The sequence below is a fragment of the Arabidopsis thaliana genome, chromosome 3, assembly GCF_000001735.4.
Source record: "Arabidopsis thaliana chromosome 3, partial sequence".
Lineage (NCBI taxonomy): Eukaryota > Viridiplantae > Streptophyta > Magnoliopsida > Brassicales > Brassicaceae > Arabidopsis > Arabidopsis thaliana.
The window spans coordinates 11,803,363-11,826,780 of NC_003074.8; the positions used below are offsets into that span (position 1 = coordinate 11,803,363).

Here is a 23,418-nt window from a genome sequence, read left to right on the forward strand (position 1 = left end):
GGTTAATGTATGATTATAAATTATCATAGTTTATGTAGGATAGGACATCAAACTTTTAGTATGTGTATGAAATGATAAACTCATTCGTGTTTATATATAAACAATGGAGATAGTTTGGGTTTTATACGATGGAGATAGTTCGGATTGGAATAAACACCTCAAGAAATCTCTATATATGTAAACAAATGGTAAACACTAGACGTACGTGCACAATGGTTACAGATATGCATGTTTGTCATGTCCTTTTCAAAGGATCTGGACTTGGATACAAGCTTAGCTTCAAGTCGCATTCTAATGCAACTTTATTTGCACACCAAGACAAATGCCATCAAACTCCGTCGTTCTCTATTTGTCATTAGTTTTAAATTCGATAAAACTAGAACCAATAATAGATGGGGTTTTTTTTTTTTTTTTTTGTGAAGTAAGTAAGGACTTATATAGAATACAAATACATTGATTAGACGTATCCTTTATCATAACATACATTGATGTTCACCCGAAAGATGTACGGACCCGCTCATAAATCATAATACCTACTTCGTTATGATAGAGTGGTTATAAAGTTTTTTTTAAAAACATGAAGAATATAAAAGAAAAAAAAAAGCAATGAAAAGATAAACAATGCAATGAAGAAAAACAAAAACAAAAAAAATAGACTGACGTTTTGAACTCATTAAACGCATTTAATTAACCACTATTAAAATAAAATTCATTCATATTTAGAGCCATAAACTTACTTAATAATCAGAATTTGGAGATGTGAACAAATGTTTTTTGTCCGTAAAATATGCACTCCTGTTTTTGTTTTGATATTGAACTCTTTTGTGACAAAAGTGATCCATGTCTATAGTTACTACTAAGATTCCCTTGCAAAATTCAGTTAAGATTTTCTATCCATATTGCACACATGTCGATGTAACTCGAGATGCATTTAAAAACCAAATCCAGACGTTAAATGAGAAGATGCTATTTTATTTCTACAAAAGAATGAAAAATAATGAAGAATTGTTTGGTTATCATATGCCAGCCAACAAAAATAAAGAAAAATGCTAAAATTAGTCTTTGTACAACAAACAACAAAAGCTAGAAAATCAAACTTATAGAAACAGAGGAAGTATTGTTTAAGCAAAAAAGGTTTTATTTTATTTATTTGAATGTTTTTAAATTTTAATGTAAAATTAGGTATTTTTTTATTGTTATTGACTCCTGAAAATTTTCTGTTTTTTTTTATTTATTTATTTGTTAAATTATTTCTAGTGAGAGGGCTAGATATTTTAAAAATAAAATTAAATGATTTTTTAATGTATGTGCTGAAATTTTAATATATAAAAAGAAAAAAATAGTGTTTACAAATAAGAAAGGTGATCTCCCTCTTCCAAACTACTAGAAGACTCCAAATCCAAATCATAATGAAAGTCAAATTGATGTGATTAGTACCAAATTATGTATTTATCTCAATCACAAACAAAAGAACAAAATACAAAACAACTTTCCATTCATTTTGGCAAGTATATATCATTATTTGGAACTAATATTATGCGCATCCATGTTGCTCGCTTCCGAATTTCTAACAAGTATCAAAATATTTTTTTTTAGTTTTATTATTTGTTGTATAAAAATTGCAAATTAATATATATAAATTATCATAGCTAATAATTAATTAAACATAAAATTTTGTTTCAATACAATTAATTATGGCCAATGTTCAAAGAGATTTTAGCCACTAGTCATACAATTGAAGGGGCTAATGTAATATTTATATCCCACAATTAAGATAAATTTTATTTAAGAAAAAAATCATGGTGAAAAATGACTGATGAATCAGGTAACAAAGATTACATTTTAGCAATTATGTAAAGACCGAATGCCATTTTAGTGAGCCTCCACATCTTCTCTTGATCCGTGGATTTATAATTTTCGGACAGTCGATTTGTTAGTTTTGAAAAGTTTAAAAATTTGTTTACTTACCCTACAAATTACCACGTGATATATTTGTGTGTTTTGTCCTAACTTACATAATACTAACAATTAATTTCCAAAAATCATATATCAAAAATTGTTCTAGCACAAGCACACTTAACTATGGAAGTTTTTTGACAATAAACCACATATTAGCTTTCGGCAAAATATCTAGATTCAAAGAATCGAACCAAACCACAATCGACATAAATAGTCGATGATTCTAGAATTTAATATTTAAGAACTCGTATATAACCTGAACTGAAAATCGACAGGATGCCTGAAAAAACATGATATATATACATGTAAATTTATATTAGTTATATTTAGAATTTCATATTTAGACTTGTAATAATCCAAATATACACAACTACAATTGTAAACTCAAATATTTTAGTTATTTTCAAATAAAGTTAACCAAATTTTTTTAAAAACTAAACTAAAGTTTTAGTTTTTTTTTTCAAAAGATATTTACATATAATTTGATTTTACTTAGGTAAAAAAAATAATCAACCTGAACTTTATCTCATAATTTTCAAATTTTACCAACTATACAATTGAATACATGAACCAAATAACGGAATCAGAATCGAATTTCAAAATACATAAGCAGGTCTTAATCCCCTATATCCAAAATATTTGAAACCCGAAAGAATCAAATTAGAGTTTAGACAGGTAATGGAATGTCTAGGTCTACCAAAGACCAAAGTATAAAAGTTGATAGTTGTTAAACTTGATTACACACTTTCTGTATCAATCATATATTTTTTGACAGTTCATATATAACAGTAAATATCATTTTTGTTAAAACCAAAAAAGATTCCCAATACTTCTTAAACGTCATGGGCTCATGGCTGGTTGATGACGTATGCACAGTACTTTTTATAAATATGTGTACATATTTTCATGATTCAAGGCGGACCAAAATTCAAACTTGCAGTTAGAACAGAGGCAAGAATGTTGTAAAACAAATTGTCTCCTTCTTTCTATATATATTATCCAAAACAAAAACAAAAAAAATTGAACAAGAAAGAAAAATGGAATATAGAAAAACACATACAAATTCATTCAATTGATGATTTTTTTAACCGAAATTCAAACGAATATTAAAAAATGACAAAAGATTAAGATGTTTAAAATATTCACAATAACTAAAATCACAATAGAAAAAATAGGAATATTGGTCCTTTATAATGTAATGGTAAATATTTTAATACTGGTAATAATTTTCTATAAATATATTTATTTATATAATTTGAATTTAAATAAAATCTTAAAAACAACAACTTGAATTTACATATTTCGATCCAATCAACTTTCTTCTTCATCGATACTCTGCACGAAGATGATAACTCACTATGCTAGTGTTAATAAAGGTATAACTAATTAATTTAAAGTGGTTAGTTATATATCACCCATCACATTTCCATGAATAGGTTAAATCTCTCAAAACTTTTTTATTGCAAAACTCTCTTTCTCTCTTCTTTTATTCACATGCAGGAATGACACTAGCGTGTGTCTCTTAGCGAGTTAATGTAAAAATTCCATATGAAAAAATATATATTTGTTAGAACATACACGTGAACTTCTTGTAAGTTCTTTTAAGGAATAAAATTGAATAAAAAGGTTTTAAAGATGATTTTTTTTTCTTTTTTCTTTTAGTGCTTTTGGTTTAAATGTACTTTTTGTTTTGGGTGGTGCCCATGTGCCCATCCTCATCTCTCCCAAGTACCTTCCTTCAATTCTTCTTTTCTTTGTTCTTCTTAATTTTTTTATTTATCAATAGATAATAGTTATTAATTAATATTTAAATCATTACTTTTATGCAACCATCATTTTACTTAACCCTACTACACTGTCGAATCATAAACATACCTTTTAATTTAATTGAGAATGTGATACCAAAATCTTTAAAGTGTATAACTAAAAAAAGAAAGAATTTGAAGATTTTCTCTATTCATATGTACGAAATATTATGGTTTGATTCCAAAGCTCTTCTGCAAAACATAGATATATACTGAAGTCGGTGTGTAAAATGTAACTTATAGATTTAACCTTAACTTCGTGTCAAGTTAAATTGAACTATAGACCTCAAATTTCAGTTTCTACCACTGATAAATATATGTTACAGATTTGTGAAGCAGATAATCTTGTTTAAAACAAATTATTACGTTTTATGTGCAAAAAGGATAATTATCTCTAATTTTGGTAGTATAATATAATGTATTATGTATACATATATTATGTTAATCTGTTATCATTTAAAGTTACTGTGGTATGTAAACCGAAGGTACATAATACCTACATCTTTTTTCATCCCAATTATATCGAAATCATTAATGTGATTATTTATAACAAACCTGTAAAGATGCAACTATAAAGTTAAAAACTTTAATTTGACCTGAAAAGAAGAATCTTCACTCACCCACTACCAAACAAGCATTCATGTTTGAGATCTTGAAGAATGAGTTGGTGGTTTAATTAAGTTCTACTCTGTCTACATTCTTTTTCTTTAATCTTAAAATATTGTCATAATTTTTAATTATTACCTTTTACATTTTCAGTTTAAAGGTTCTAAAACCGACTGCGGTTACATATATAACATCTTTTAAGTATTAGAGCATGTATATAGGTGATATTCATATAGTATCATAAATAATTTTATAGTATTATTTATAATATTTATTTATTATTTGAGATTTTTAATGATATTTTTACTAAATATGTTTGCATTGGTGAGACCGGTTTAAGTATCAATTTTTTTTTTTGCAAAATCAAAAATTAATATATTAAAACATAGGATTACTAAAGATTTTTTTTTTTTTCTGATTTGAGCGAAAATACTAACCAACCGTATGCTGCCACGTCACCTGATACTGAGTATTAAAGGTATCAGTCCACTGATATCGATCAGGCCCAAATTCATAGTTTGATTAATTAAAATATGATTTTTGGGCTACTGATACCCAAAATAAATAACCCATGTACATGATCTTACATCATTGGTCTAAATAGTAAATATTAACCATTGAATATGGCTGAATTTTGTTGTAAGTTTTTACGGAATCCTACTGAAAAAGTTAGAATTTAAATGGTAACCTCTGAATATGGCTGAATTTTTGAAAACATCAATCAAAAATATAACATATAAAAATTGCTTAATTAACTATTTTTGTCAACAATATTAATGAAATACACAAATAAATTATTATAAGTTTATATAATTCCACCAAATTTTTAAGAAAATTTACAATGACAAAAGAGAAAATGAAAATATTTAATTTGATTTATTATATATATATATATTAAATAATATTATTAAGTTAACAATGCAATTAGAAAATAAACTATAATTCTAAACAATAAAGTAATTATTTGTGGAATTTTAAGTTAATATTTTTAATAGTTTTATTGAAAAAAAATATCAAACATAATTATCGTATAAAACCATAAACTCTTAAAATTAATAATTAATTGTTTACAATTTTGTTTTATTCTTTAGTCATCAATATGAACCTAACCGATTTCATCCTTATTTATGTCTTTTACTTTTTAAAAAAATTTAATTAATTACTTTTTATAATCATCACACAAACTATTTTTTTAATGATATTATAATTTATAATATTATAGTATTCATAATTTATTGAAAACATAATTATAATAATTTTACAAGCTTTTAAATACTATTTAACCAAATGATGTGACTAAAATTCATCATGTTTTTATTTGTGTAAATGATGTGACTACAAGAAAATCCAAGCCGTATTAACTACGGATCACGCGATCTCCACCGTAATCTGCGAATCGCATATTCTCTCCTCTCACCTATAAAAAAATGCCTTCTCCTCTCATTCACTTCGCTCGTTTCTTGTTAAAGACTAAAGGAAACTCTTTCCTTCTTTCCATTTTTTTCTCAAAGTAAGTTTCAAGAGTATATCGTTTATTTCAAGTTCGCAAATTCTGCTATCGAGTGTTCGCAAATTCTGCTATCGAGTGATTGTATCTTGCAATCTGCTGCTTATAAAAACCGCCACATTTTGAGAGTTAGTTTAGATTATGAAAAGAGATTAAATCTCGCCTTTACTTATTTTCGAAAACCGTCTTTTCTAATCGTTTTATAAAATTCTTTTACTTTTATTTTTAAATCAGGATTTCGCGGTCCTACAATTTATTGTTTAAGAAAAAACATTAATGTACAAAGATGAATAAAAAGGAATAAATTGAACAAGATCAAAGATAAGACACTGTGATAACAAGCTGATAATTCCTTTCCGGACTTGTCACTCCTCATGGAATAAAAACTCTATGTACAATAATTGTTAATTTGTAAAACAAAATCAAATTATTTTAATATTTTATATCTTTTATGTAAATTGACCCTGAAAAGGTATCATGTTTAAATCTTCAACCTTTAGAAAATTGGTTTTTATAAAATCATATTCTGATAGTTTAACAGAGCAGTGCATATTTTTTTTTTTTTTTTTTTGGTGTTAGTGCATATCTATATATATAGTACTATTATAATATATTTCAATATATATATTTTAAGAAAATATCTGATTCTTAAGTTTGGACTTATTTGTCAACAATAGCCAGTAAAAAACAAAAGCGAAGTTTCACTAACTTAAAAAATAACCACATTTGTATATTTCGAATACATACTATAAATTAATAAATTTATCAAAACAACTATAGAAACTGTTATTTCCAATCAATTTCTTTATCAAGATTATATCTGAAATATATTTATTAAAATTAATAGTTATTTACAAGAACTATTTTTATGAAAGTGTAAGAACTCTCTGAAAACTTGATAAGTCAATATTTTTTCTAACATCGTAAACATAAACTAGATTCAAATTCGAATCTAGTTATTCAAAAACTTATAAAAACATAAAAATGAAATACTGTTACTTCAACAAAAAAACATTATTATTATTTTGTTTAAATATCTAAATTTATTCATCAACAGCAAAATATTTAAAAGAGTGGGAAACAAATAAAAATTAAACTCTGTTTTGGTATGATAAAATTATTTACTAAACTAAACTCAATTTTTTTTAGTATCACGGTTATAACTATAACAATAATCGAACTTTGTTATTTTCTTGGTACTGGTTTTAGTAGTATAGATAGATATTTTAGTCATAACTCATAAGATACATGTACAAATATTTGCTATATATGATCAGTGATAACTGAATTTCGTGCTGAAAATTGCCATAGTTTGCTTATTTTACTCTTGAAACAATAACGATATGGTCGTTACTTAAAACAACATTTTAAAAACGAAGAAAATTAAACAGAGTTTGTTAAAATAAATTAAATACCATAAATTTCTCTTTGACTCTTCCTATATAGTAAAATCTCTCATCCCCTTCTCTCTCTCTCTCATAGCATGTTGGTCTTTAGGTTCCTATATAAACAACGCCACACACACCCATTTAGTCCCAACCAAAGACTCTTTACCATCTCTTTCTCTCTCTGTTTGAAGACATAGCACAAAAAAAAAAAAAAAGACAGAGCAAAAAAACACACAAAGATGGGCATAATGATGATGATTTTGGGTCTTCTTGTGATCATTGTTTGTTTATGTACTGCTCTTCTCCGATGGAACCAGATGCGATATTCTAAGAAAGGTCTTCCTCCTGGAACCATGGGCTGGCCAATATTTGGTGAAACGACTGAGTTTCTTAAACAAGGACCAGATTTCATGAAAAACCAAAGACTAAGGTAAAAAAAATACTTCCATTATATTATTATTTTTATGTTAAGGTTACTCGAAAGTTCTGGGCCGAAACCGATAATATTTGTGTCCCTAATTAGATATGGGAGTTTCTTCAAGTCTCACATTCTTGGTTGCCCAACAATAGTCTCAATGGACGCAGAGTTAAACAGATACATTCTAATGAATGAATCGAAAGGACTTGTTGCCGGTTACCCGCAATCTATGCTTGATATTCTAGGGACATGCAACATAGCTGCGGTTCATGGCCCGAGCCACCGGCTAATGAGAGGCTCGTTGCTTTCTTTAATAAGCCCAACCATGATGAAAGACCATCTCTTGCCTAAGATTGATGATTTCATGAGAAACTATCTTTGTGGTTGGGATGATCTTGAGACAGTTGATATCCAAGAAAAGACCAAACATGTACGTTTTTTAAGCTTTTCTCTCTCTTTCTCTCTTTGTTTTTTAGACATTGAATCTGAATCTCGGGTCTATATCCTTTATTGGGGATGTAATGTTTTTAATATGTCAGAGCAATTTATTGTTTTTGTTAAAAAGAAAATTAATTACTATCATTCTTTTTGACAAAAGAAATTTGTTCGTCCTCACTTTAATTAATTTTGTTGGTCTATTAGATTCATATTATAGCCAAACTATTTTTTTGTTGATTTTAGGTAAAAGGTATATATTATTCTAAATTCTCTCAGGGAGTTAGTTTTTATTTTGTTTTGGAGGGGTAGAATCGTAATTTGACGATAATTGTTAATGTCTGAATCTTGGAGAACTAAAACAGTTTTTTAGTATAATTTAATAATCTTCTGTTGACTCATGTTATTTTGTTGTGCAGATGGCATTTTTATCATCGTTGTTACAAATAGCTGAGACTTTGAAAAAACCAGAGGTTGAAGAATATAGAACAGAGTTTTTCAAGCTTGTTGTGGGAACTCTATCGGTCCCGATCGATATCCCGGGAACGAATTACCGCAGTGGAGTCCAAGTAAAATACCCGAAAACCGACATCAAGATAACAAAAATGCAAAAAAATGAGTATATACTAACATTTTTCTGGTTGCTTTTCAGGCAAGAAACAACATCGATAGGTTATTGACAGAACTGATGCAAGAAAGAAAAGAGTCTGGAGAAACTTTCACAGACATGTTGGGTTACTTGATGAAGAAGGAAGATAACCGATACTTGTTAACCGATAAAGAGATAAGAGATCAAGTGGTAACGATCTTGTATTCCGGTTATGAGACTGTCTCTACAACCTCCATGATGGCTCTTAAGTATCTCCATGATCATCCAAAAGCTCTTGAAGAACTCAGAGTATGTACTTTTAGAAAGAATCTCTTAAACCGGTTTCTTTGATTTGGTTCGGTTATTGATTTTTTTTGGATTTTGCAGAGAGAACATTTGGCTATAAGGGAGAGAAAACGACCTGACGAACCGCTCACTCTCGACGATATTAAATCGATGAAATTCACTCGAGCTGTGAGTATTTTCGTACACAAATTAAATTATTAATATTCATTGTTTCATTGTGATTTAATATAATGTTGGACCATTTTTTAAATAGGTGATCTTTGAGACATCAAGATTGGCAACGATTGTTAATGGTGTCCTTAGGAAAACTACTCACGACTTAGAACTCAACGGTAAGAAACTATTTTTCATTTTGATTGTCAAATTTTAAGAAATTTTTAGTTTTTATAAAATAAAATAAAATAGTATTTAAATGAGAAAAATAAATTGGGCATGTGGACCTTACATTACATCAATTATTTACAAAAATATACCAACCAATCCAGCGAAGCAATCATCTCCCCGTGACCCTCCATAATTTTATTTCAATTATTTTGACAGGAGAGAAGATCAATAACCCTTTTTATTTTTACTTTGTAATCATAAAAAACCAAACAATCTCTTATCTGTATTAATAGTGGTTGTGTTTTTGATAATTACAGGTTATTTAATCCCAAAAGGTTGGAGAATTTACGTATACACAAGAGAGATTAACTATGATACATCTCTTTATGAAGATCCAATGATCTTTAACCCATGGAGATGGATGGTTAGTGTTTGCATCATAATTTTTTTTGGTGCTCTTTGTGTTTTGTTGTTTGAAAGATTCTGGCTTACAAAGAGGGTTTCTTTATGTAGGAAAAGAGCTTAGAATCAAAGAGCTATTTCTTACTCTTTGGAGGTGGAGTTAGGCTTTGCCCTGGAAAGGAACTAGGAATCTCGGAAGTCTCAAGCTTCCTTCACTACTTTGTTACAAAATATAGGTATGTTCTTGATTCATGTTTCTCTAATGGTATCTTATTTTAATGTTGTTCTTGTGACTTAAATGTTTTTTTGACTTTGTGCAGATGGGAAGAGAATGGAGAAGACAAATTAATGGTCTTTCCAAGAGTTTCTGCACCAAAAGGATACCATCTTAAGTGTTCACCTTACTGACTAGTTTTGTCCTAATATTGAAAAATGTGTAAATAAATCTATTAAGGGTCATTTTGTAGGGCTAATTAACCTATTTTATCTATTAAATCTCTCAAGATCATAGAGGAGATGGATAATGTACAGAGAGAAAGAGAGAAGAAGAAAATGGAATATAGAAAAAAATAAAATATTTGAAATGTTGAGCTTAGTCTCTTATCTTGTAAATTTGTAACCCATAAATTTTTACATTTCATAATTACGTTCTGTGTTTTTTTTTAGTCTAACATCATCGTTCCAGTTACAATATTTGTTTTTCTTTTCTGATGTTCAAAAACTGTCCAAGACTTTGTGAATGATCTGAATAAAAAGCTTGTTTGTTCGTGAAACTATATGAGACAAGTATATTACAGAGTAACATGTACATATGCACATAATTAGTTATATTGTTATGATTTGGGCGGGCTGATTACTAATATTTGGGCCTACTTGCAATGAGCCAATTATAGCCCATTATACTTTTCTTTTGGTTGACAGCAGCCCATTCTACTTATTGAAGTTTTAAATTGAGTTTTTATTAAAAAAGGATAACCCAAATAAGTGTATTTATAGACAGCCCAAAAACTACAGATAGACAGCCCAACTCGACTTAAATCCATATAGGTTTTGCACCAATTCTATTTCTGTAATGTGGCCAATCACAACTGAAATATGTCAGGTTCGAATTCGTCATTCTTATTTATAAACTAGTGGAGTGGAGACTTGAGTTATATGAGTCAGGTTTGAATTCTTCATTCTTATTTATAAACTAGTTTATGACTGATTTATAAACTAGTGGTGGATATTTTATTATTTCTACAATCATAATTTTACTCATATTTTTTTTTTGGTAAAATGTTTTTACTCATACTTTGATAAGAGCATGAGAAATTATGTGACTAGAGAATTATTTGTGTATCTTATATATGGAATTGTATTTAATTAATTATTCTCTACTGTTAACATTTTGATTGTGATTTGATAATAACATTTAGCAAGACTCTTTACCATTGCAATTATTTTTAACAACACATTTCTCTCTAATGTATCTCTTTATTGATCTCATCTTGCATATACTTATCAATAGTCTGATTCTTTTTGTAGTCGTACTTCTATTTCCATCTAATGTATAAATAGAGAGTAATGAACTGTATTGTGTTGTATTATTATGGAATGAAAGGTTATAACTTATATATAATCCCTAATGCAAATGCATGATGCAACATAACATAATCAAAAAGCATAATTAAAGGGATTACATAGAATAATATAATAAATATATATTAGAGTGATATATGAGATTTGAGTAATCATAGGTGATATAAAGATACTCTTTCTTTAATACGCGTCCTCAATCTCAACGCGGTGATAGAATGTACGTTATACAACATAAGCAACGTCTTAAGATTGACATCATTTCGAAAATCATATTTGTGACGGTTGTAACGAGATTTAATCGTTTGCTTTGAAAGAAGTCGATGGAAGCATTTAGCTTAGAAAAAGGTCTTGTGACTTAACATAGGATTAACTTCGATCGTGGACGACAAAAGTCGTGTGGAAGCATATCGCTTAAATGAAGTCGAGATTGACTCAACCGCTTATGGACTCAAGATGGGCGGTAGATAGCGGAATGCGTTAAGCATATTAAGCATATAATATATACAGAGAGAAATGCATCTCGTTAGTAGTCTGTTGAGGCCGAGAGATGGAAACGTTGGTGGCTTGTCTCGGAGCTCCCATGGGATTTGAAGGAGAATACAGAATCGCACAGAAGAGAACCGAGATTTTAGATGGTGAGAGATGTTGAGTTTCGGTGATGGCAAAGGAGGAAATGTTGTCCATAGTGATTTTCTTTTGTTCTTTTTTTTTTCTTTTTTTTTCCTATTTTTTTTTCTTTTTTTTTTGGTATGTGTGTACAAAAATATTAAAAGAATATGAGTTTGATCGTTAAATCGAAACTCATAATCAAAACCCGCTTTGATACCATGTAAATATAGAGTATTGAATTATATTGTGCTGTATTATTATTGAATGAAAGGTTACAACTTATATATAGACACATAACACAATCAAAAAGCATAATTAAAAGGATTACATATAATAATATAATAAATATATATTAGAGTGATATATGAGTAATCATCAGCTTTCTCATCTTCATCTCGTTCTTATTCTCATTTATATTTGTAGTCTGATCAAATTCATGCTCATCTTCAACTCCATCTTTACCAATATTTCTATCTTGGGCATTTGTTGGAATATCAGTCTCATCACCGATCTGGAAAATGTCACGCTAATAAGTGTTCTACACTTGGGTGCGTCAACTAAGGAAGATATCCTAGGTTGGTATTTCACAAAATCTGGAAAATATACTGTTAAATCTGGATATCATACGGCGCAGTTAAAGACTTTGGATGATAACTCTTCTTTTATTGGCCTAGACATCAAAGTCTTAAAAGCATACTCATGGAAAGTATAGTGTCCGCCCAAGTTACGTCACTTTTTGTGGTAAATTTTAGCAAGATGTGTACCAGTAACAGCCAATTTACGAAAACGCGGTATAAACTGTGAGATATGATGTAGCAGAAGTGGTGCTCTAGAAGAAACCATTAACCACACGTTTTTCTTATGCCATCATGCGCGTCAGATTTGGGCACTTTCACATATACCTACGGTCCCATGAAATTTCCTTATGCATCTATTTATGCAAATTTAGATCATTTTTTCGGCACATACCTTCGGAATTCGAATTATCTTCATTTCTATGGATAATTTGGTATATTTGAAAAGTAAGGAATGGATTTTTTTTTGAAAATGTGGATAAAGATCCTCTAGAGATATGATATTTGGTGGAAAAAGAGTCAGACTCGTGGAAGTCCGCGCAACTTGAGCTTCACAATGAAACTCATGGTTCATTCAATTTGGAAAATCATAATCGAGTGCGGCATTTTACATAAGACAACAATTATTCTGGATATCGTTGTTTTGTGAATGGATCTTAGAAAGATAGCGACAATTTTTCTGGCTTAGGATGGTACTGTACATCATCAAATTGAGAGACGCCAACCATGGGAGCTGCCAATCTCAGAAGAAGTCTATCTCCATTACATGCAGAGGTGGAAGCTCTCCTCTGGGCGATGAAGTGTATGATTGGTGCTGACAACTAAGATGTAATTTTTCTTACAAACTGTTCAGATCTGGTGCAGAGGGTGTCTTTCCCAACCGAATGGCCGGCTTTCTCTGCGTATTTGGAAGAGTTGAAGAGCGACAAGGATGAGTTCACAAGTTTTTCTCTATCTTTAATCTACCGTAGTGCTAATGTTAAAGCGGATACTTTCGCACAAAAAATTCGTACCCAACCGCTTCATATTACATATGTAAACAGCATTCTTCAGGAATGGCTCGTTTGAGCCATAATTTATTTTCGGATGACAAAATAAAATAAAATAAAAGTCTCATCACCAATATTTCTATTTATGAAGTATCACCCACATCACTATTCTTGTTAATCTCATGCTCTAAAGCCTCAACAATATTAAAAATTCCTGTTCGTTTAACATACTGTAACATCGAATTAGCGATTGACTTTGTTAGTGTTTCTTGTCTCTTTTCTTTCTTATTTTTTCTCCTCCCTCACTTTTTATTTGTTTGGAAGACATCTTACTGAATAAAAAATAAATTTAAATTAGTACAAACAAGAACGAACTAAGAGGCATAGCATCATTTATATAACTGCATATGGTGGCACAAAAAGTTAATACTATATCTTAGAAAATTACAACAAAAAGATCAATTTGATTACGAGGTTTATCGTCATTGGTAAAATTCTTGGATTAATTAGATGAATTTTAGAATATTTATGAGATACATGCATAGGTAAAATCAATGATTTGAAAAAAAAGATGACAAATTTAGAACTATGGCAGTAGTGAACCACCACAATGCTAGAGGAAGAAGAGTAATTAGAAAGAACGTGACGATGGATTGGGATTTAAGTTAATCTTGTTTTTCGTTTTTTCTTTTTCTAAAAAGAGTATTTTATTGGAGATAAGTTTTTCTACTTAATTATTTACAATTAATATTTTTGAGTAAAAGACAAAAAAAATAATGACATCCAAAATAGAGAAGCTCTTTCATTAACTTACCAAACCATTACATAATTTTGAAGCCGAAAACGGTTTATATACACTATTGTTCGCAAGCATGGACATGGGCTTGCCCAGCTTGTATTTGTGGCCGGCTCGGTTTGTAATAAATAAATCACACCTTACAATCCACCAGACATAGATATATTTGTCTTTGTACGCAAGATGAAGCTATCCATTGTAGAACTGGGATTCTTGTGTTGTAAGGTGGTTCTTAGTTTTATTAGCATTAAAAGTTTAATGTTTGATTGTGTATTATATCAAGATTCGCCTCTTGTTTAAGAGACAAATGATGAGTTAAGAGGCGAGCACGTGTCTATCGATAAGTGAAGAAGAGAAAATATAAAACCGAAAAAATCATGCCCGTGTTTCTCTCTCTCTTCCTCTTCCTTCTCTCTTTTTTTTTTGCAATTTATATCCAATGAAAGCAAAGGAAATTTCTCTCTAAATCGTAACCAATCGGAGGATTCGATGATGTATATTCAATCATGGTCATCGACGGTGAATCTTGGTCATCAAATCAGTGAGGTGGTCATTCAAAACTGGAGAGCAATCTCGCCAGATCTCTGAGTTTCGTATGATAAATCGGTGTTAATCGTTCACCAATCAGGTTGTCATGGTAAAAATCTCTCTTAGTTTGTATTAGTTGATGTTAATTGATTGTTTTGAAATACGGTTCATAAAAATGAGAAATTAGAATTTTTTTGTTGTCTGTAAAATTAGGTTAATTTCATGATTGTTTCGATTAATAGTCCGTTGTATCTTAATTTGATATTTACTAGAGTCTTTGGTAATTAATGATTGTTTTGTGGGCAGATAAAGTTTTTTTGAAGTCTTGATAAATTTTTCGATTAATAATCTTTGGATATTAAATTTGTTCATGAATTTGATTAGTTATTGTTCCTATATGCATGAATGTTAGGTTTCTTTTGAGATATTATGTTGAAACGGTTAAGGTTTTCGTGATTTTCATTTCAATTTGATCAAACTTTCTCTGTTTTATTTTAAGGTATCTATGGAGAAACTTGGACATTTAAATTGAGAGAGAATATGCTACATATTCATGGTTGAAGAAAAGTAATGCATCGTCTTGTAGTTTTATATGACTTTTTGATATAGATTAGGTAAAAATTTTGTATATAGATTCGTAGTATCTATTTTGTGATAAAAGCATGTTAGTGTATTGAGGTGTTTTCTCTTTATCTGTTTACAGGTTGATTAGAATGTGTACATCATTTTTATTGATTGCTATATGTTTATGGGGGAAAAAGGGCGTTTTTCAACCCGAACGATTTACAAAGTGCATTTTTATACCTTAACAAAATACATAGTACCTTTTTCAACCTCAACTTTAAAATAATTCGAATAAATTAACTACCTAGACTATTAAATTTGAGCAAAAACTACATTGACTTAAACACAATCAGTCAACCATTTGTTTTCACTCACTTTATACGATGACAACGAGAAGTAACACCGTTTTGGTTATTTGAGTCCATAAACTCAATACAGTGACAATGAAGTGTCGGTTTATCTTTACAAGTGATATTTTTTCTTAATTAAATATTATCGTTTTGTTGAGTTTATGGACTAAAATAACCAAAACAACGTCGTTCAGTTTAGTTTATGGATTCAAATGACCAAAACGATGTTATTTAATTAACATAAAAGGATGTCTCGTTGCCAATATATTGTTTAAGCGAGTAAAACAAAATGGTTGGCAAATTGTGTTTAAGTCAATCTAGTTTTCTGCCCAAATTTAATAGTTTAGGTAGTTTATTCAAATTGTTTCGGAGTTGAGATTGAAAACGAGACTGTATATTTATTGAGGTATAAAAGCGTACTTTGTAAATTAAGTTGAAAAATATTAAAATAATATTTTTTTCTTTTGTTTTAATATTATTATAATAGAAAATATTTTATTTAGTTACAATAGATTATATATGATTTGTAATGAGATTTAAGTAATCTAATTAAGGCTTGTAACTAAAAAATAATTTATCAGAACTATTTTTGTATTCTTTAATTTAATAATATGAATTATGAATTAGTATAAAATATCAAAACTAATACAGAAGTTGATTGAAAATACAATAAAATAAATTAAACATTGATAACATAATTAAAAAATTAAAACCACAAAAACATAAAAACTAAATGCAACAAGATAGGTTTTAAAAACATAACAAAAACTTGAGAAATGGCTACGGAAAATTGTTTCCGGTTCCGCTAAGATAATTATAATATTGGGTAAAATCTTCTCGGTTATTTGGTGATCTTTGGTTTTCACCTTGATCCGGTTCTTCTTGAATTTGTTTTCCATCAGATTGACTTTTTTGATAATGAGATGCTCGATATTGGGATTCTTCACCATCTTCTTCATGTTGATTTGTTTGTGCTCTTTGTTCCAAAATTCTTTTTCTCTCATTTTCAATATATGCACGAGAGGATGGATCACTTATGAATTCAAATCTGCAAATAATATTTTATTCTCTTCTTTCGTTCTAGCTACCTCGATCTTCTGGCTTTGAATTTTATTTCTTTCAGAAGTACCTTTAGTAATAGCTTTGATAAGTTTATCATTTTGTTCCAAAAGTTGTTTAACAGTTCTTCAGATTGTTGTTTTCGCTTTGCTTTTTTTCAAACCCATAGGCCTTGAAGATAAACTAAAATTGGCATCTTCACTATCCATATTTAGATCAATTGAATTCATACCAGGGAAAGATGATGACTCGGTATTGATTGAAAATGATGAAGATGACGTAACATTTCGACCTTCTCCTTGGAATGCAGCAGGTGTCTTCATGTTATCATTAGCATTTCTCAATACCTTTAAGAATAGGCCATACATGATCAAATTTGAATCCTCTCTTGTATTTTTCATATTGAGTTAATAACAACTTGACAATAAACAAATAAAAATAAGTTAGTATGTACAAATAATTTAATAAAGATAAGTTAGTAAACGCAATAATTTATAATTGAGTACTTACAATGTCTTCTTCGGAAGCACTGCTAGGATCTTTATACTCAATTTGGTTAACACATCCTCTCAGCTTTGAGACTGTAGAAAGAATTGACGTCATTCGAGTTTGTAAAGATCTTTTTGGTCTTCGTTGAAGACGAAAATGATCGGATTTATGATACTCGGCTTCAACTCTTGTCCATAGTTGATCTCCTGATTGGTTTATTCTTATTATTGAATTTTGGGAAACATCAAGATACACATGACACAATTGTATATCTTCTTGAATAGAATATGACAAAGAGCGACTTGAACTCATTTTTGAAAAATATAAGAAATAAGAAAATGAGTTGGAGATGTGTGATTATTCATAGAGTAGTATATATTTATATAGAGAACATAAAGTAATACTAAAAGTTAGATCTTGGTAAATTCAACGGTTAAGATTAACTTATTTTTTTTTCTAAAGAAGTGATACTTGATACACAACATGAAATGACTAATCAATGCAGCGGTAAGATCTTGATCAAAAAATTCAACGGCTAAGATGAACTCCTCTTTTTCTCATGAGGTATTAATTGATTTACGATATGAAATGACTAATCAATGCAACGGTTAGATCCTCTTCAAAAAAATTCAATGGCTAAGATGAACTCATCTTTTTCTCATGAGGTGACCATTGATAGAAGACATAAAATGACTAAACAGTGCAACGGTTAGATTTTGGTCAAAAAAGTTTAACGGTTAAAATCAATTTATCTTTTCCTGATAAGATGAATATCACAATTCCATGCTCTTCTATATAATGCGCAATATGTTTAGAACTAAAAGGAATATCACTATCTTCTTCTATTTCTTCTCATAAAAGATGAGTTTTAACTAAGGTAGTTCATCTTCTTCTTCATCTTCTTCATCTTCTTCTTCTTCATCTTCTTCATCTTCTTCATCTTCTTCATCTTCATCTTCTTCTTCTTCAACTTCTTCTTCTTCATCTTCTTCTTCATTTTCTTCTTATTTTGTCGTGCCATTGTTGAGGTATTTGCATGTCGTTATCTTCGATCACCTGACGCTAATGATGTTGCACGCCTACTCTACATTAGCGAATCCCGAGGATTTCCAGGTATGTTGGGTAGATTAGATTGTATGCATTGGAAATGGAAAAACTGCCCAACAACTTGGAGAGGACAAAATGCTGGTCGTAGTAAATCTCCTACTATTATTCTAGAGGCTGTAGCTGATTATGATATGTGGATTTGGCATGCATATTTTGGGTTACCAGGATCTAATAATGATATTAATGTGTTAGAGGCATATCATCTTTTTGCTAATCTAGCTGAAGATACTGCTCCACCCGCTAGTTATGTTAGCAATGGAAAACCCTATAATATGGGTTATTACCTAGCTGATGGTATATATTCAAAATGGTCCACTCTTGTTCAAACAATTCATGATCCACGTGGTCCCAAAAAGAAATTATTTGCCATGAAACTAGAAACTTGTAGAAAAGATGTGGAACCTGCTTTCGAAGTTTTGCACTCGAGGTTTGCAATCGTGGCAGAGCCATCACGATTATGGAATAAAATGACATCTTGTATCATAATGCATAATATGATCATCGAAGATGAGCGTGATATTGATGCACCAATTGAAGAACAAGTTAAAGTTCCAATTGAAGAAGTTGAGATGACGGGTGATGATGATGCTTGATTTCAAGAATTTTTGGCTTGGCACAGACAAATTAAAGACCGAGAAGCTCATATTGAACTTAGAAATGCTTTAATTGAACATTTGTGCTCACAATATACTAATTCTGAGAATTAGTACGATGTAATTTATGTTTATTATGTTTGGTTTATCGATTGTAATATTATATTAATTAATGAAGAAAAATTTGTTTAATATAATAATATGTTGTGTTTTTTTATTTTGTATTAAATTTGTTCAATATAATAATTTGTTGTCTAACATTTGTTTTCAATATTTTTTTTTTTTTTTTAAGTATCAATATTTTAGGTTAATAATATAATAATAGAGAATAGTATTTTTAGTGTGATATTTGGTGTTGTGGTTGGAGATGAAAAAACATTTAGTGTGAAAATTACATTAAATATAGTGTCATTTCACCACCATTTTAGTGTTGTGGTTGGAGAAAAAATGTGTAAGCCTGCCATAAAAAATCTGTAAGTCTACGGATCAAGAAAAAATGTGCTATAATTAAACGATAGACTTTTGTAAAATCACAATATTTTTAAAGGGTATTTTTGTATTTATTATATTTTACAGAAATGAGAAAATAGTATTTTAAAAAAGAAAATAACCAATTTAAACCCAACTTTTATAAGACATTTTAGTAATTAATCTCATTATTTGAGTTAATCAAGACATATCGTTATTAGTAAGTATCATTTCCATAGTTTCCTTGTTTACTTTGTGTATTGAACCATGAGTGCACACTCTTAACTTGGATTTTCCATTCTCTTTTGAAAGGCTTGATTTCGGAAAGCCTAGAGATGGGTAACTGTGCGGCCATTTTATGATGTGGAAGGGGAAGAGTAATTTTGCTCGATTTTTGAAGGTGAGTGTATGATTCTAGGAATTATTGGACATATATTTATAGTAAATCAATTTCGTGAAGCAATAAGTTAGGTTTTGCGAATATTTTCAGTTCATTAGGATATGACCTAATAATCTTTGATAAGGTATATATTCTTTCTGCAAAAGGATCAAAATAATTAATTGTATTAGTTTTAGTAAGTCATCATATTATCGAATGATAATTAGTTTAGAAGAAGATTGCTAGTAATAATTGAATAGGATACTCTCATCCTATTATTCTTATAAATGTTTAAAGTACGTGATTCAGTTATTATAAGTTTGGTATGAAGATATTCGGATATCTTAATAGTTTTGAGATTTATTTGTTATCTATACTATTTAAGGAAAATATAGGTTGTGTAATTTCACTTAATTTCAAAATTAAGGTGATTTTCAAGAATTATGGGATAATGATCTTTTGGAAGTTACGATTTTATTGTTGAAGGCCTTATAGAATATATGTGTTAATATGATTTCGAATATAAATTCTTGCCATTTCTTTGTGTTCACGCACACAATTTATGGGATAGTAATATTTTCAAAGTTATAATTTTATTGTTGATTGCCTTATATCATATACTAGATTCTGACCCGCACATACTTGCAAGATTTCATATTTTAAGAAATGTATTGGAATACATTTTTAGTAAAAGATATTGTAGTGTATAAATTATAATGTGCATAAAAAAAGTGTATAGTGTTAATTATGATACAATAGCTAAATTTTTTATTAATTTATATTATTTATATTTTATTTGTATTTTGCATAGTAAATCGAATGTTAGATTTGTTTCGAATTGCGGAATAATATAGAGATATTTGGAAAATCTGTGTATTTTTGTTAGTTTGATATATATATACAAATTAATTGTTTTGTTTGAAATTTGATCAAATTAGATGATATAATGTAAAATTTACTCCGCGGTACACCGTTGGTCGATTTTTTTTTAACTAAAAATTCGAATTTTAAGTTTTAGTTGTTTTGTAAATATTGTTTTTTTTTTTGTTTAGTGTTTAAGATTGTATAATTGTGTTAAAATTATTAATTCTAAGATTTAACTCGTAGATTATCGTCCCGTATGAATAGCAATCCAAACTAGTTCCACCAGATAATTTTATTCTGTAAAATTAAATATTATTTTTGTAATTTTTAAATATTCTTATTGTAATATATTAAAAAATCGAGGGATTGACCTGTGGTAGATCTTGGATTAATATATTTAAAAATAATTATGATATTGTAGTATATAAAACTGATTTTTAGTGTATACCTTTCAATAATTGTATAAAGTATATTTTAAAAGTCAAAATTTGTATAAATTAATATTGCAACCTCATGAAATCGTAGTGATTTACCTGTAGGGTACCACATGCTAATTTTTATTTTATTTTTATATAAACTAATAAATTTGTTGATTTTAGTTAAAAATAAAAAAATAAATTAAGTTATATTTGTTTTGTTTATTGTTTCAGATTGTATAACTCTATTTTGATTGTTAATTCCATGATTTTATCTGTGGTATAATATTGACCAACACCCAGCTAGTTTCTTGTAATCTAGTGTTGACCCTGAAAGAAAAATCCATAAGAATATGCATAAATGAATAGTAAAATTAGGAGATAAACATCATTAGAACATGAAGTAATTTACTTATGAATCTCTATCTATTTTTTTAAAGAATCAATATTCTAGATTGATTGTGAGGCAAAATGTGAATGTATGTATAACATTTATAAGAGATAGATTGCACGCAAAATTAGATTTTAATTTGGATTCAATCTTAGATTGTCTGAAAAAAACTAATCTGAATTACATATTTTAAATTTAGGATGAAAAAAATATTTTTTTTTTAGAAGCTAAATTTTCCAATGATCTCAACGATTTTGGTATTTTTTAAATTAAACTTATCTTTATGCATTATTGTAAATATGGTAGTCATTATTGTTCAAATACAGTTAATGATCTGTCAAAAAAATCATATTACTGTTTGTTCCAAAGAAAAGTCATTCAAATTTCAAAGAAAAAATAAGAATATTGGTGTGAATCAATATTTTCTCATTTGAATATTTGCATTAAAAATTTTAAACATTGGTATTTAAACTTTGTTTTACTGTTTAAAAAAAAAGAAATAATCGAATCTAGAAGAATGAATATTCCAAAAGCTTGTAACTATTATAATACGTTTAAAAATATATTTTCTTTTATATAATTCAAATTTAGCTTAGTGATGTATTTTTAAAATAATGAAAATTACCTGTTTTAGAAAAATACTTTAAGAGTTTATATCATTTAAATTCTAATTAAAATGTTAAATATTTTAATATATACTGAAACTATTTTCTAGATAATTACAAATCTAAAATCCAAAATTTCTCTTTTGAATATGCTAAATCATAATTTAAAATCATTTTTATGTGTACTAATCGAAAACAATTAACATAGTTTTGTTAAGGGAATTGTATAAAATCTAAACTAAATGATAATTTGTTATTAAATTAGATTGAAGTTTCCGAATTATCTAATATTATATTACCAAAATAAATAAGTTTACATATATATAATTTGAATTAAAATAGCCTGATATGTTATGGAAATGTTTTTAAATGATTTCCGAAAATATTGGGTATTTATTAATTTATTGATTTAATTCGATCTTGTTTAAACAAAATCCAAGATATTTATTTAGTTGTAGTAGTTGTTAATTTACTAAATTACCCATGCAAAAATTCATTTAGTTAGTTTTAAACTACCATTACAATGTTGTAGTTCACACAATGCTTCCCAATTAATAGTATAGATATTGAAATATGATTTTGAATCTAAATACTTGCTATTTCTTTGCGTGCAGATTAGTGGTGATGTTAGTGGGCCATATAGTCACGAAACCCATATAGCCTCGTGCATAAATCCTTTAAATATTTGACCTGATAATAGACCCGACAATCGAATAAGGATCCGGGCATTTTTATTATTTTAAATGACAAGATTACATATGAACGAATACTTAATTTAGTCTTAGACATTATAAAACTACCCTTCAAAGGTTGTAAAGTTTCCCAATGATTCCCAATTAATAATATAAATGTGTCAATATGGATTTGAATATAAATTTTTGCTATTTTTTGTGTTTACTCACGCAAACTATGGGATAGTGATATTTTTGAAGTTACGATTTTATTGTTGATTGCCTTATATCATATATATTAAATATAATTTCGAATCTAAATACTTGCTATTTCTTTACGTAGAGATTAGTGGTCATGTTAGTGGGCCATATAGTCACAAGGCCCATATAACCCAGTGCATAAAATCTTTTATATATTTGACCAGAAACTAATTTACTCTTGGCTTAGTTAATTTTATTTGCGTCATTTCGAGATATGAATAAGGATCAAAGGCAAAAGTGGTTTTATTTGATAAGCAAAATGTTTTGGGTTATTTGATTTTTGAGATGATAAATGTGAAAAATAGTCACACATATGTAAACAATATCCTTCGGGATTGGCTCTTTTGAGTTATAATTAAAATCGGTTAACAAAAAAAAATGTGA

General features: G+C 28.6%; 1 protein-coding gene, 1 non-coding gene and 3 pseudogenes across 6 annotated transcripts; 4 read left to right on the top strand and 1 right to left on the bottom strand.

The window, feature by feature from the left end:
* The first annotated feature begins 7,363 nt into the window (after window positions 1-7,363).
* Window positions 7,364-10,521, top strand: BR6OX2 (brassinosteroid-6-oxidase 2). Its single transcript, NM_113917.4, has 9 exons — window positions 7,364-7,695; window positions 7,789-8,113; window positions 8,538-8,687; window positions 8,771-9,016; window positions 9,095-9,181; window positions 9,267-9,345; window positions 9,655-9,761; window positions 9,851-9,975; window positions 10,060-10,521. Exons 1-9 carry the CDS (start codon window positions 7,505-7,507, stop codon window positions 10,145-10,147), a joined length of 1,398 nt encoding a protein of 465 aa, NP_566852.1. The 5' UTR covers window positions 7,364-7,504; the 3' UTR covers window positions 10,148-10,521.
* A 1,835-nt stretch (window positions 10,522-12,356) lies between these two features.
* AT3G30183 lies at window positions 12,357-13,616 on the top strand (annotated as a pseudogene; the record flags this gene model as incomplete). The annotated part of the gene is made up of 1 exon: window positions 12,357-13,616.
* A 1,123-nt stretch (window positions 13,617-14,739) lies between these two features.
* Window positions 14,740-15,626, top strand: AT3G00600. Of its 2 annotated transcripts, none has more exons than NR_143837.1 (2): window positions 14,740-14,926; window positions 15,317-15,480. It is a non-coding gene; the product is annotated as an uncharacterized misc_RNA (transcript). The 2 variants fall into 2 exon arrangements; NR_143838.1 differs by lacking the exon at window positions 15,317-15,480 and adding an exon at window positions 15,521-15,626 and having other exon boundaries at window positions 14,806-14,926.
* Window positions 15,627-16,385: 759 nt separating this feature from the next.
* On the bottom strand, window positions 16,386-17,543 carry AT3G30187 (annotated as a pseudogene). The gene is made up of 3 exons: window positions 17,508-17,543; window positions 17,302-17,421; window positions 16,386-17,219 (listed from the first exon to the last, which is right to left on the bottom strand).
* Window positions 17,544-17,911: 368 nt separating this feature from the next.
* Window positions 17,912-18,979, top strand: AT3G30190 (annotated as a pseudogene; the record flags this gene model as incomplete). The annotated part of the gene is made up of 3 exons: window positions 17,912-17,987; window positions 18,157-18,392; window positions 18,500-18,979.
* Window positions 18,980-23,418: the final 4,439 nt, after the last annotated feature.

Excerpts from the sequence above, each read along its gene's own strand:
- BR6OX2 (NM_113917.4), top strand. The coding sequence starts at position 7,505 with ATGGGCATAATGATGATGATTTTGGGTCTTCTTGTGATCATTGTTTGT. Across the intron at positions 9,762-9,850 it reads TTAACCCATGGAGATGGATG|GAAAAGAGCTTAGAATCAAA; the intron begins GTTAGTGTTTGC and ends TTCTTTATGTAG. Across the intron at positions 9,976-10,059 it reads TACTTTGTTACAAAATATAG|ATGGGAAGAGAATGGAGAAG; the intron begins GTATGTTCTTGA and ends GACTTTGTGCAG.